Here is a 13,848-nt window from a genome sequence, read left to right as displayed (position 1 = left end):
TGCCCCGATCCCGCAGCTGAATCAACTTTAGGAGACGGTCCTGGCGCTTGCTGGACTCTTAGGCGCCCTGAAGCCTTCTTCACAACAATTGAACCACTCTCCTTGAAGTTCTTGATGATCCGATAAATGGATGATTTAGGTGCAATCTTACTGGCAGCAATATCCTTGCCTGTGAAGCCCTTTTTGTGTAAAGAAATGATGACGGCATGTGTTTCCTTGCAGGTAACCATGTTTGACAGAAGAAGAACAATGATTCCAAGCACCACCCTCCTTTTGAAGCTTCCAGTCTGTTATTCGAACTCAAGTCAGCATGACAGAGTGATATCCAGCCTTGTCCTCGTCAACACTCACACCTGTGTTAACGAGAGAATCACTGACATGATGTCAGCTGGTCCTTTTGTGGCAGGGCTGAAATGCAGTGGAAATGTTTTTGGGGGGGATTCAGTTCATTTGCATGGCAAAGAGGGACTTTGCAATTAATTGCAATTCATCTGATCACTCTTCATAACATTCTGGAGTAAATGCAAATTGCCATCATAGAAACTGAGGCAGCAGACTTTGTGAAAATTAATATTTGTGTCATTCACAAAACCTTTGGCCACGACTGTACAACTAGGGCTGGGCGATATGGCCTAAAAATCATCTCAATTTTTTTCAAACGTATGGGCAATTCACGATGCACAGTAAATATATACACTACCGGTCAAAAGTTTTAGAACACCTACTCATTCAAGGGTTTTTCTTTATTTTTTTTACTATTTTCTACATTGTAGAATAATAGTGAAGACATCAAAACTATGAAAAAACACATATGGAATCATGTAGTAACCAAAAAAAGGTCTTAAATCAAAATATATTTTATATTTGAGATTCTTCAAATAGCCACCGTTTGCCTTGATGACAGCTTAGCACACTATTGGCATTCTCTCAACCAGCTTGAGGTAGTCACCTGGAATGCATTTCAATTAACAGGTGTGCCTTCTTAAACGTTCATTTGTGGAATTTCTTTCCTTCTTAATGTATTTGAGCCAATCAGTTGTGTTGTAATAAGGTAGGTGGGGTATACAGAAGATAGCCCTATTTGGTAAAATATTAAGTCCATATTATGACAAGAACAGCTCAAATAAGAAAAGAGAAACGACAGTCCATCATTACTTTAAGACATGAAGGTCAGTCAATACGGAACATTTCAAGAACTTTAAAAGTTTCTTCAAGTGCAGTTGCAAAAACCATCAAGCACTGAGATGAAACTGGCTCTCATGAGGACCATCACAGGAATGGAAGACCCAGAGTTACCCCAGCTGCAGAGGATACGTTTGTTGAAGTTACCAGCCTCAGAAATTGCAGCCCAAATAAATGCTTCAGAGTTCAAGTAACAAACACATCTCAACATCAACTGTTCAGAGGAGACTGCATGCATCAGGCCTTCATGGTCGAATTGCTGCAAAGAAACCACTACTAAAGGAGCAGCAATAAGAAAAGGCTTGCTTGGGTCAAGAAACACGAGCACTGTACATTAGACCGGTGGAAATCTGTCCTTTGGTCTGGAGTCCAAATGGAAGATTTTTGGTTCCAACCACCTTTGTCAGACGCGGTGTGGGTGAATGGATGATGCCGCATGTGTATTTCCCACCATAAAGCATGGAGGAGGAGGTGTTATGGTGTGGGGGTGCTTTGCTGGTGGCAGTGTCTGTGATTTATTTAGAATTCAAGGCACACTTAACCAGCATGGCTACCACAGCATTCTGCAGCGGTACGCTATCCCATCTGGGTGGCAACTTTGAAGAATCTCAAATATAAAATATATTTTGATTTGTTTAACCTCTATGGGCTAGGTGGGACGCTAGCGTGCCACCCGTGGTGCACTCCATCAACAGCAGGTGCATTTCAAGAGCGGCAAATTTGAATCCAAATAAATGTCAAAATTCAAATTTTTCAAAAATACAACTATTTTACACCATTTGAAAGATAAACATCTCCTTAATCTAACCACGTTTTACGATTTCAAAAAGGTTTTACGGCGAAAGCATAAATTTAGAGTATGTTAGGACAGTACATTTACAAGAGTTGTGTGTAATGTTTTGTCAAGTCAAAGACAGGGTCACCAAAACCATAAAACCAGCTAAAATGATGCACTAACCTTTTACAATCTCCATCAGATGACACTCCTAGGACATTATGTTAGACAATGCATGCATTTTTAGTTCTATCAAGTTCATATTTATATCCAAAAACAGTGTTTTACTATGGCATTGATGTTGAGGAAATCGTTTCCCTCCAATAACCGGCAGTCAAGTCAGCGTCACAAATTAAATAATTAAAATTAGAAAACATTGGTAAAATATTATATTGTCATTTAAAGAATTATAGATTTACATCTCTTGAACGCAATCAACTTGCCAGATTTAAAAATAACCTTACTGGGAAATCACACTTTGCAATAATCTGAGCACTGCGCCCAGAAAAATACGCGTTGCGATACAGACTAGACGTCATGTTGGGGAGATCTAAAATCGAAAATACTATGTAAATAATCCATTACCTTTGATTCTCTTCATCAGATGTCACTTCCAGGTATCACAGGTCCATAACAAATGTAGTTTTGTTCAAAAAAGCTCATCATTTATGTCCAAAAATCTCCGTCTTGTTAGCACATGATCTAAGCCAGCCGGACTTCTCGTCATGAACGAGGGGAAAAAATATATTTCCGTTTGTTCAAACATGTCAAACGTTGTATAGCATAAATCATTAGGGCCTTTTTTAACCAGAACATGAATAATATTCAAGGTGGACGAATGCATACTCTTTTATAACGTATTGGAACGAGGGTACCCAACATGAACTCGCGCGCCAGGTGTCTAATGGGACATCATCGTTCCATGGCTCTTGTTCGGTCAGATCTCCCTCCAGAAGACTCAAAACACTTTGTAAAGGCTGGTGACATCTAGTGGAAGCAATAGGAAGTGCCAAAATATTCCTCAGCCCCTGTGTTTTTCAATGGGATAGGTTTAAAGTCAATACAACACATCAGGTATCCACTTCTTGTCAGAAAATGTCTCAGGGTTTTGCCTGCCAAATGAGTTCTGTTATACTCACAGACAACATTCAAACAGTTTTAGAAACTTTAGAGTGTTTTCTATCCATATATAATAAGTATATGCATATTCTAGTTACTGGGTAGGATTAGTAACCAGATTAAATCGGGTACATTTTTTTTATCCAGACGTGCAAATGCTGCCCCCTAGCCCTAACAGGTTAACACTTTTTTGGTTACTATATAATTCCATATGTGTTATTTCATAGTTTTGATGTCTTCACTATTATTCTACAACGTAGAACATTTGAAAAATAAAGAAAAACCCTTGAGTAGGTGTGTCCAAACCTTTGACTGGTACTGTAAATGTTTTATGTTTATTCTAAATAATCACTGTTGTACAATTAAAAGGTCAAATACACTGCATTTCAAACAGTCAGCAATAATCTAATGAATTCAGGGCTGGTGAAGATACACCTAGGCTAAAAATTTGCCTTCAACAAGGATAAGACCCACTAAAAATGTAATTCTTTTATCAAAATGATTACTGAAGTCTATGAAAATGCCCTTTACTGTTACATATGTAAATATAACCATGCATAATGCAACTTCACTAATAATGACTAACTTCTTGTAGCAGACATTAGGCTATAGAACATTAAAACCTGTTGGGGCTACAGGTTAGCAATGAACCCCGAGCCGGGATTGCTAACAAGGCTGGAAATTCAAAACATCAAAAATCTAATAATTTCAATTTCTCAAACAATCAACTATTTTACACAATTTAAATGATAAACGTCTCCTTAATCTAACCACATTGTTCGATTTTCAAAGAGGCTTTACGGCAAAAGCATAAAGTTAGATTATGTTAGGACAGTACATAGCCACAAAAGTACAAACATCCATTTTCAATTCAAGGTCAGGCGTCACCAAAAGCAGAAACCAGCTTGAATTATGCACTAACTTTTGTCAATCTCCATCAGATGACACTCCTAGGACATTATGTTATACAATACATGCATTTTTTGTTCCATCAAGTTCATATTTATATCCAAAAACAGCATTTTACAGTAGCGTGAAATTCCGATTTTTTTCTTCTCTGAAATGCTTCCGGTGAACATAACAAAATTACTATTCGAAAACATTGGTAAATTATAATATTGTCATTCAAAGAATAATATATTATCATCTCGTAATTGCTACCGAATGGCCAGATCTCAAAATAACTTTACTGGGAAATCACATTTTGCAATAAACGGGGTGCTATGCTAAGAACAACAGGCTATGCTATACAGTTAGCATCATCTAAAATCGATAATAACATTGTAAATACCCCCTTACCTTTGATTATCTCCATCAGAAGGCAGGATCCCAGGTCCGGAAGGCATTCCAGGTCCGGAACAAATGTGGTTTCTTTTGACAAAGTTCATAATTTATGTCCAAATAACACCAAGTACTTAGCGTTCATTATGCTCCCACAAAACGTGGTGTGGGGCTGGTAAAATCACGCCGAAAAGCTAAAAAAACCTAGTAAATAATCTATTTATGTTCGTTCAAACATGTCAAATGTTGTTTAGCATTAATCTTTTGGTCCATTTTTAACGTTAAACATCAGTAATATTTTCACACAACCTATCCTATGTCTAGATAAAAAATGATGACAAACTCACGTTTCTCAGATTTATGCGCAGGCGCAAAAAAATGAAGTGATGACATGTCAACTTCCTTGGATTCTAATTTGCTCTCTGTTTATCATAGACGCTTCAAACAACTTTATAAAGATCGTTGACATCTAGTGGAAGCCGTAGGTGTTGCGAAATGAATCCTTTCTCACTATGGTATCTATAAAACAATGACACTAAATAGTACAGTCACAAAATTCACATTTTTTTGGGATCTATTTTTCACAGGTTTTTGCCTGCAATATGAGTTTTGTTATACTTACAGACACCATTCAAACTGTTTTAGAAAATTCAGAGTGTTTTCTATCCGAATGTGTTAATAATATGCATATCCTAGCTTCTGAGTTGGTGTAGGAGGCAGTTAAAAATGGGCACATATTTTTTTCAAAATGTCTCAATACTGCCCCCGAGCCCCAACAGGTTTTAACACAGGTCTCAACAATCTCAAGACCATGTGCTGGTGATAAGCCAGCTAATCCTTATATTTCAAGTTTAGCCAACTTGGATCTATTTGCTAGCTAACAAGGTTGAACAGTTGAATTGTTATGAAGACACCCTTCTGTTTGTCTCCAACTGTTTTAAAAGCATGTTGGCCTGTCCACTTTGTTCAGATGTTGAAATTAAGTGGCCTACCTTATTTTGCAGAATGAGAATGAGTTGCGAATTCTTTATATAAATGTGTGTTATGCTTATTGCACATTTATAAAACACAGACTAGACAGCTAATGTAACAGTCTTTTGCTAAAATGCTGCTAGCGTTACTTGGTACCCCAATGCCAGCGCGCCACAAACTGAGCATTCCTTTTCCAGATTCAATGTTTATTGATACTCTCGCTTTAGTATTGTCTGCTCTGCACACAATTTGAGTAGTTGAGACATAAAATGGGTATCGTTAGAAAAGTTCACTTCTCCTCTATTAAAGTAAAATAATGTCTCAATGTGTGCATCCATATGACTGATTCTGTTGGACCAAACCTCAAATGCAAATAGAGATGTGACCTCTCAACTTTGTTGGCGTGAGAGGCATGGGGACGGGCTTGGTGTGTATGTAACCATAGAGAAAGAGGCGTAGCGAGAGGTTTCACTCTGGCAAAAAATCTGTCCAAAATAAGGCCGATGCGTTTCTATGGGTTTACTTTGGACCTAAGCTTGTCGCCTGCCTTCCCGCCTTTGGGACAACGACTTGCATGGTTTAGGGCGGAGACATGCATCTCATCATTACATACAGATCTCTCGTGTAAATGGGAAGGTGCACACAGCACAGAAGAGAGGAGACGAGACCAGAACAAGCGGACAGAAACACTCATAAAAACAAAAAAATAACAAAACCTTGATTCTTGCGATACAGGTATTTGCAATATCACGCAAAAACATACATTTGAATGAATCAAATAAATTAGATTTATCGCCCAGCCCTACGTACAACTTTCAATTAGACTCCACCCCAAAATTGTGTGTTGCGCTTCGTTGCCTTGCGGCTACAAGCACCCTTACAGTCTTTGTTTGTGCAAATAGTTTATCTATGTACATGTTTTATGTACATGTTTTTGCACCTCTGCACTCCTCCACTCAGACACGTGTAGTAGTGCCATTGTATTTCAACTACAGAAGTACCGCTACATTCTAAAACAGGGAGGTACAGATGTAGGATCTTAATTTGACCAGTATTGTCATAGCAAAATAATCCTGCAGCAACAGGATTTGAATGTTTAGTCCATATTGTTAGTTGATCGGTGGTTAGGCTATTAGCTCGACAAAAGTAGGCTACATGAAAATACAGTTAATATAACCGTGTGTTAGTGGAGGTTTTCAGTGAATTTCATGTAAATCACAAGGCTTATCTGCATTTCCTGCAGTACAGGAAATTCTCATCAACAAAAGAGTGAACCAATTAAGATCCTACAACTGCATTCAAGATATGAGCATAAGTCCTTCTAAACTTAATGGTTTATGTCTTAGAGAGTCCACCTCCCAAGAGGTAGTAGGCCAGTCCTGGGGGTTGGCTGGATTGCTACAGCCACATGATTGTGTAACATGGGATAGGAAGCAGCGGTCTGAACACTGAAAAGAAATGCCAAGCTAAGGGAAAGCAGGCATTTCCTGATGTGGCAGAACAGCTGGTGACGGTCTAGTATCTACCTCTCTTGCACTGTGTGTGGGGGTGCATGCGTTTGAGTCTACTGTATGTGTGCATGCATACATGCATAAGTGGGTCGGAGGAGATTTTTTTTGTCAGGGTCAAAAATGGACCTTTGACGATAGATGTTTGTCTATTGTGGAAAGAAGGTTAAAGAAATGCTAACGACACCTCAGTATCCGATCTCAATTAGTCATACAAAGAAACCATAGAGGATGCGTATTTGTTTCTCATTGATTGCCCAAAAATGTATGGTATTTTTTTCAATGTTGCCCAAAGCAACCTACTCATCCTCTTAATATGATGTTATTTTGAGAGGCCCCCAGGGGACTGGAATGTAGTTTTAGCTATTGACCTAGGTCCAAGGCCATCTGGCTTCTCAGCCTGAACCACCTAGATGCTTTACCACTGGGCTTCTAACAGTACTGTACGGATGCCAATGAGTTGGTTCTGGCTAGCATAAACTGGGCACCAGAAAGGTCTGGAAATACAACAAGATATTTTGATCCTAGTACAGCCACTCATTTCTAAATACACACTGACTTCAACATTCTTGGTTCCCTAATCCCTGCCTGAAAAGGGAGTATAAGGGTATAAGGCAGTTCTCAAATGGTGCCCAAGGGAAACAGTTTAAGAAACACTTAACGTTTCAGTTCAGAAGTCACAATTTATTTTAAAAAATCCTTAAGTCTGTCGGGAGCCAGAGGCTTTAATCCCTTAGTGAAGGTATGGATTTGTACATACCCTGCTCTCAGAGGAATAGCACAATCCCAAATATACACTCCCATGCCAAAACACAGTGAACTGGAGAGGCTGACGAAGCAGAACTTGAGCATAGAGAGAATATGTGTCACGAGTAAAAATACACAAGGGTGTTTGGCAATCACAGATGAAAGCCTTTCTGGCAGAGAACCACTGCAATTTGATGAAAATATTAGATTAGTTCAGCATAAATGAATAAAAGTCAGGAGTAATAACATCCCTGTACGTAGACATGCATTTCCTACTGTTGTCAATGAGTCGATTACACGTCTCTTGCTTTGAATTCGTTTGTATTATACGGCAGACGTTAGTTAGGATGACCTGATTGGGCGGACTAAATGAATTTAGCGTGAATGGACTTACGTTGTGGATGACTGAGTCCATGGCGTCTGTGACATTGCTGGGTGTGTTGGAGTTGCTCATGGCTCCTCTTCTCTGTGGGATGGATGCAACTGCTGTGGCTCTGTCTGGAGAGCAAACCGGGTAAGGGAGAAATGTGGCTTTAGCCCTTTTCTTCCTCACTTCGACTCAGACAGCTTTTGGGCAGCATAACCTGGGAAACACAGAAAGGTAGATGGGTTTAAAGATGGAATCTTAAGTGGTGAAACTGCCAGGTCCGTTTGGATGCTCCTCACCTCAGTTAAGTCAACAAAACCAAAACATTGACAAAGGCTCTGGGGCGAACAGTGGCTCCATTTCCCCTAATGCAGATCCCATATTTTCTCCCCAGTTTACAGTGCCGTCGGGAAGTATTCAGACCCCTTGACTTTTTCAAAATGTTGTTACATTACAGCCTTATTCTAAAATTGATTAATACCCCATAATCACAAAGCAAAAACAGGTTTCTTGACATTTTTGCTAATTTATAAAAAATTCTAAATTTAAATATTACATTTTCATAAGTATTCAGACCTTTACTTAGATCTTAGTTGAAGCGCCTTTGGCAGCGATTATAGCATCCAAGTCTTCTTGGGTATGACGCTAGAAGCTTGGCACACCTGTATTTGGGGAGTTTCCAACATTCTTCTCTGCAGATCCTCTCAAGCGCTGTCAGGTTGGATGGGGAGCATTGCTGCACAGATATTTTCAGGTCTCTCCAGAGATGTTAGATCGTGTTCAAGTCTGGGCTCTGGCTGGGTGCCACTCAAGGACATTCAGAGACTTGTCCCGAAGCCCCTCCTGCATTGTCTTGGCTGTGTGCTTAGGGTCGTGGTCCTGTTGGAAGGTGAACCTTCGCCACAGTCCGAGGTCCTGAGCACTCTTGAGCAAGTTTTCATGAAGGATCTCTGTACTTTGCTCTGTTCATCTTGCCCTCGATCCTGACAAGTCTCCCAGTCCCTGCCACTGAAAAACATACCCACAGCATGATGCTACCACCACATGCTTCACCGTAGGTGTTCTCCAAATGTGACGCTTAGCATTCAGGCCAAAGAGTTTATTCTTGGTTTCATCAGACCAGAGAATCATGTTTCTCATGGTCTGAGAGCCATTTGGCAAACTCCAAGTAGGCTGTCATGTACTTTTTACTGAGGAGTGGCTTCCGTCTGCCCACTCTACCATAAAGGCCTAATTGGTGGAGTGCTGAAAAGATGGTTGTCCTTCTGGAAGGTTCTCCCATCTCCACAGAAGAACTCTAAAGCTCTGTCAAGTGACCATCGTGTTCTTGGTCACCTCCCTGACCAAGGCTCTTCTCCCCTGATCGCTCAGTTTGGCTGTGCAGCCAGCTCTAGGGAGAGTCTTGGTGGTTCCAAACCTCTTCCATTGAAGAATGATGGAGGCCACTGTGTTACTGGGGACCTTCAATGCTGCAGAAATGGTTTGGTACCCTTCCCCAGATCTGTGCCTCGACACAATCCTGTCTCAGAGCTCTACGGACAATTCCTTGGACATCATTTGCTCTGACATACACTGCCAACTGTGGGACCTTATATAGACAGTTGTGTCCAATAAATTTAATTTACCACAGGTGGACTACAAATCAAGTTGTAGAAACATCTCAAGGATGATCAATGGAAACAGGATGCACCGGAGCGCAATTTCGAGTCTCATAGCGAAGGGTCTGAACAGTTATGTAAATAAGGTATTTCTATGATTTTTTTTACAAATATATTTGCAAAAATATCTAAAAATCTGTTTTCGCTTTATTATAGGGTAGTGGGTAGATTGCCCGAAAAATATATACAGTTGAAGTCAGAAGTTTACATACACTTAGGTTGGAGTCATTAAAACTCGTTTGTTAACAAGAAATTTGTGGATAGGTTGAAAAACTATAGTTTTGGGAAGTCGGTTAGGACATCTACTTTGTGCATGACAAGCAATTTTTCCAACAATTGTTTACAGACAGATTATTTCACTGCATCACAATTCCAGTGGGTCAGAAGTTTACATACACTAAGTTGACTGTGCCTTTAAACAGCTTGGAAAATTCCAGAAAATGATGTCATGGCTTTAGAAGCTTCTGATAGGCTAATTGACATCATTTGAGTCAGTTGGAGGTGTACCTGTAGATGTATTTCAAGGCCTGCCTTCAAACTCAGTGCCTCTTTGCTTGACATCATGGGAAAATCAAAAGAAATCAGCCAAGACCTCAGGAAAAGAAATTGTAGACCTCCACAAGTCTGGTTTATCCTTGGGAGCAATTTCCAAACACCTGAAGGTACCACGTTCATCTGTACAAACAATAGTGCGCAAGTATAAACACCATGGGACCACGCAGCCGTCATAACGCTCAAGAAGGAGACGCGTTCTGTCTCCTAGAGATGAACGTACTTTGGTGCGAAAAGTGCAAATCAATCCCAGAACAAAAGCAAAGAACCTTGTGAAGATGCTGGAGGAAACAGGTATAAAAGTATCTATAGCCACAGTAAAACGAGTCCTATATCGACATAACCTGAAAGGCCGCTCAGCAAGGAAGAAGCCTCTGCTCCAAAACCGCCATAAAAAAAAAGTCAGACTATGGTTTGCAACTGCACACGGGACAAAGATCGTACTTTTTGGAAAAATGTCCTCTGGTCTGATGAAACAAAAATAGAACTGTTTGGCCATAATGACCAGTTATTTTTGGAGGAAAAAGGGGGAGGCTTACAAGCCGAGTACGGGGGTGGCAGCATCATGTTGTGGGGGTGCTTTGATGCAGGAGGGGCTGGTGCACTTAACAAAATAGATGGCATCATGAGGTAGGAAAATGATGTGGATATATTGAAGCAACATCTCAAGACATCAGTCAGGAAGTTAAAAGCTTGGTCGCAAATGGGTCTTCCAAGTGGACAATGACCCAAGCATACTTCCAAAGTTGTGGCAAAATGGCTTAAGGACAACAAAGTCAAGGTATTGGAGTGGCCATCACAAAGCCCTGACCTCCTTCCTATAGAAAATTAGTGGGCAGAACTGAAAAAGTGTGTGCGAGCAAGGAGGCCTACAAACCTGACTCAGTTACACCAGCTCTGTCAGGAGGAATGGGCCAAAATTCCCCCAAGTAATTGTGGGAAGCTTGTTGAAGGCTACCCGAAACGTTTGACCCAAGTTAAACAATTTAAAGGCAATGCTACCAAATACTAATTGAGTGTATTTGGCTAAGGTGTATGTAAACTTACAACTTCAACTGTATTTATTCCATTTTAGAATAAGGCTATAACGTAACAAAATGTAGAAAAAGTAAAGGGGTCTGAATACTTTCCGAAGGCACTTTATGTTAAAACACATTTTTTAATCAGACTGTTTTCCACAGCGACTTACATTTTCTGCATTCATCTTAAAATAGCTAGGTGAGACAACCACATATAAAGTAGTACATTTATCAGCAAAATCTTGCCGAAACGTATCGCATTTACGCAGAAACAGAGTACGCCCTTCTCCTTTTCTTCATTCTCCCGGTTAGTCACCAGTTGAAGTATCCTGGGGTAAGGAATGTTTTTACTTATCAGCAAAGTCAGTGCTAAACTCACGAGTAATCTCGTTTGCAAAACCCATATGTCATGGCAGCATCACTCCTTCTTTGGTTAGGATAGGAAGATGGTAATTCCTCTGATTCCCTCAGGCTGAGGTAGTCTGCGCTACTGCTAAAATAGGCACAGGGTTCTAACTATGATTTGTCAGGTCTGTCTATGTGTTACTGTGTCCCTGTCGGGAAGGACTCCAGTACATCTATACTTCCTAACCACCTCCCAAGTTCATTATCACTACAGTCTGATAAGGGCCAGATAAGGGCTTGCTACTGTGGAGGAGGATGTGATAAGTGGTGGTGTGTGGCTGTGAGGGTATTTGATCCCCTGCTGATTTTGTACGTTTGCCCACTGACAAAGAAATGATCAGTCTATAATTTTAATGGTAGGTTTATTTGAACAGTGAGCGACAGAATAACAACAAAAAGATCCAGAAAAATGCATGTCAAAAATGTTATAAACTGATCTGCATTTTAATGAGGGAAATAAGTATTTGACCCCTCTGTAAAACATGACTTAGTACTTGGTGGCAAAACCCTTGTTGGAAATCACAGAGGTCAGACGTTTCTTGTAGTTGGCCACCAGGTTTGCACACATCTCAGGAGGGATTTTGTCCCACTCCTCTTTGCAGATCTTATCCAAGCCATTAAGGTTTCGAAGGCTGACGTTTGGCAACTTGAACCTTTAGCTCCCTCCACAGATTTTCTATGGGATTAAGGTCTGGAGACTGGCTAGGCCACTCCGGGACCTTAATGTACTTCTTGAGCCACACCTTTGTTGCCTTGGCCGTGTGTTTTGGGTCATTGTCATGCTGGAATACCCATCCACAACCCATTTTCAATGCCCTGGCTGAGGGAAGGAGGTCCTCACCCAAGAGGTGACGGTAGCTAGCTAACTATATAGCTAGGTGTCATCATCTAAAATAACCCTAATTTCTAAGACAGTTCTTATTTGATTAATGGTGGTCGGACCCATCTATGTGAAGCTAGCCACAATAAGGATTAGCCACAATAGTGGACTTTGCGGTTAGCCTTCAAAATAAAAGTCATTGACAGTGATGCAAATTAACACAAATAGTACAATTATGCCATAATTGAATAGCTCATGCTAAACGAGGTTGGAATGTTATATAAAATCTACAAAATACAATTTGTTAATTTGACAAATCTGTTGAAATCACACTGGATGTATTATACTTTAGAATTGCATTGGGGGCATACTTATTTCACTGTACAGCCTTACCTATGGATTGTGGCTCAATGACAGTCTACTCAGTGACACCCAGAGAACGTTAGTGTCATAGCTCTTATTGCGGGACTCTGAATCAACTGAATTGAGCCACATTTATTGTCAACCTATGTGTTTTGAACACTATTCCCGAGGAAAAACAAAACCGCGTGGATATTGGAGTCTCATAACTCTGAGGAGAACGTTGGGGAAAAAATATCTTGGGTATGGAGTAGACTGATACCCCATTTCATTGATCCCCAATCCTTCGGTTAAGCTGTACAGTGCAATATGAATGTCAATACACACAATAGGCTGACTGAGGAGGTGATTTCACACAGTCACAGTCCCGCGATAAGAGCTACAACGCTAATATTTGCGTAAACTCTTCCCAGTTGTGTTCTGTGGGTGTCACCGAGTAGACTGATACCCCATTTCATTGCTTCACAGTCCAACATTGTTTAACATGATCTAGTCTAAATATGGCATGATTCCACCAATTGTAACCTTCTGCATCACTTTCAAAGAGGCAAACCACAAATTGCACTATTGTGCCTAATCCTCATTGTGGCTAGCTTCACAACACATCACCCGGTCCGGTCGAGCCTCACTAGCCAGATGAAGCTAGCTGGCTGCTTATAACGTTAGCTCTGGACAACAGGGTGAAGTAGCTGGCTAGCTATTTATTTTCAATAGGCGAACCACAAGTGGCTAAGTGGCTAATACTTACAAAGATTCCTAAATCATTGCTAAGAATAATGAAATGACTACAGTTTCTACTGGTCATTGTTTTCAGGCTGGTTGTATTGGTGCTAGCTAGGTACCAAGCTAAAGCTAGCTATCTACCCCAGAAGTTACGGTCTAACAAATAATGCTTTATTACCAAGGCGGTATTGTAAGCACATCGTTCGTGGCCGGTGTTTGCAGACTTTTTTGTACAGCTTTGACAGGGCTACTGATGGTAGTGGTGGCGCTTGGCTTGCACGTGCAAATTCAGAACACACAACTTTCTATAATAGAACTGTTATTTGACATGTCAAATTAAAAGCTTATTTAACGTGTCAA

The 13,848-nt window shown here is 40.4% G+C and overlaps 1 protein-coding gene across 2 annotated transcripts in view; it reads right to left on the bottom strand.

The window, feature by feature from the left end:
- Positions 1-13,848, bottom strand: part of LOC106578671 (anion exchange protein 2) — a 118,435-nt gene that overhangs the window by 49,019 nt on the left and 55,568 nt on the right. For both annotated transcript variants that reach the window (XM_014157741.3, XM_014157742.3), the window contains one exon: positions 7,979-8,168. In XM_014157741.3, the coding sequence (XP_014013216.1) occupies positions 7,979-8,038 (60 nt within the window). In that variant the 5' untranslated portion in view covers positions 8,039-8,168. The remainder of the gene's footprint in view (positions 1-7,978; positions 8,169-13,848) is intronic.

The sequence above is a fragment of the Salmo salar genome, chromosome 19 (genome assembly GCF_965601325.2).
Source record: "Salmo salar chromosome 19, fSalSal1, whole genome shotgun sequence".
In the NCBI taxonomy this organism is placed as follows: Eukaryota; Metazoa; Chordata; class Actinopteri; order Salmoniformes; family Salmonidae; genus Salmo; species Salmo salar.
This window is presented reverse-complemented; position numbering and strand designations above follow the sequence as displayed.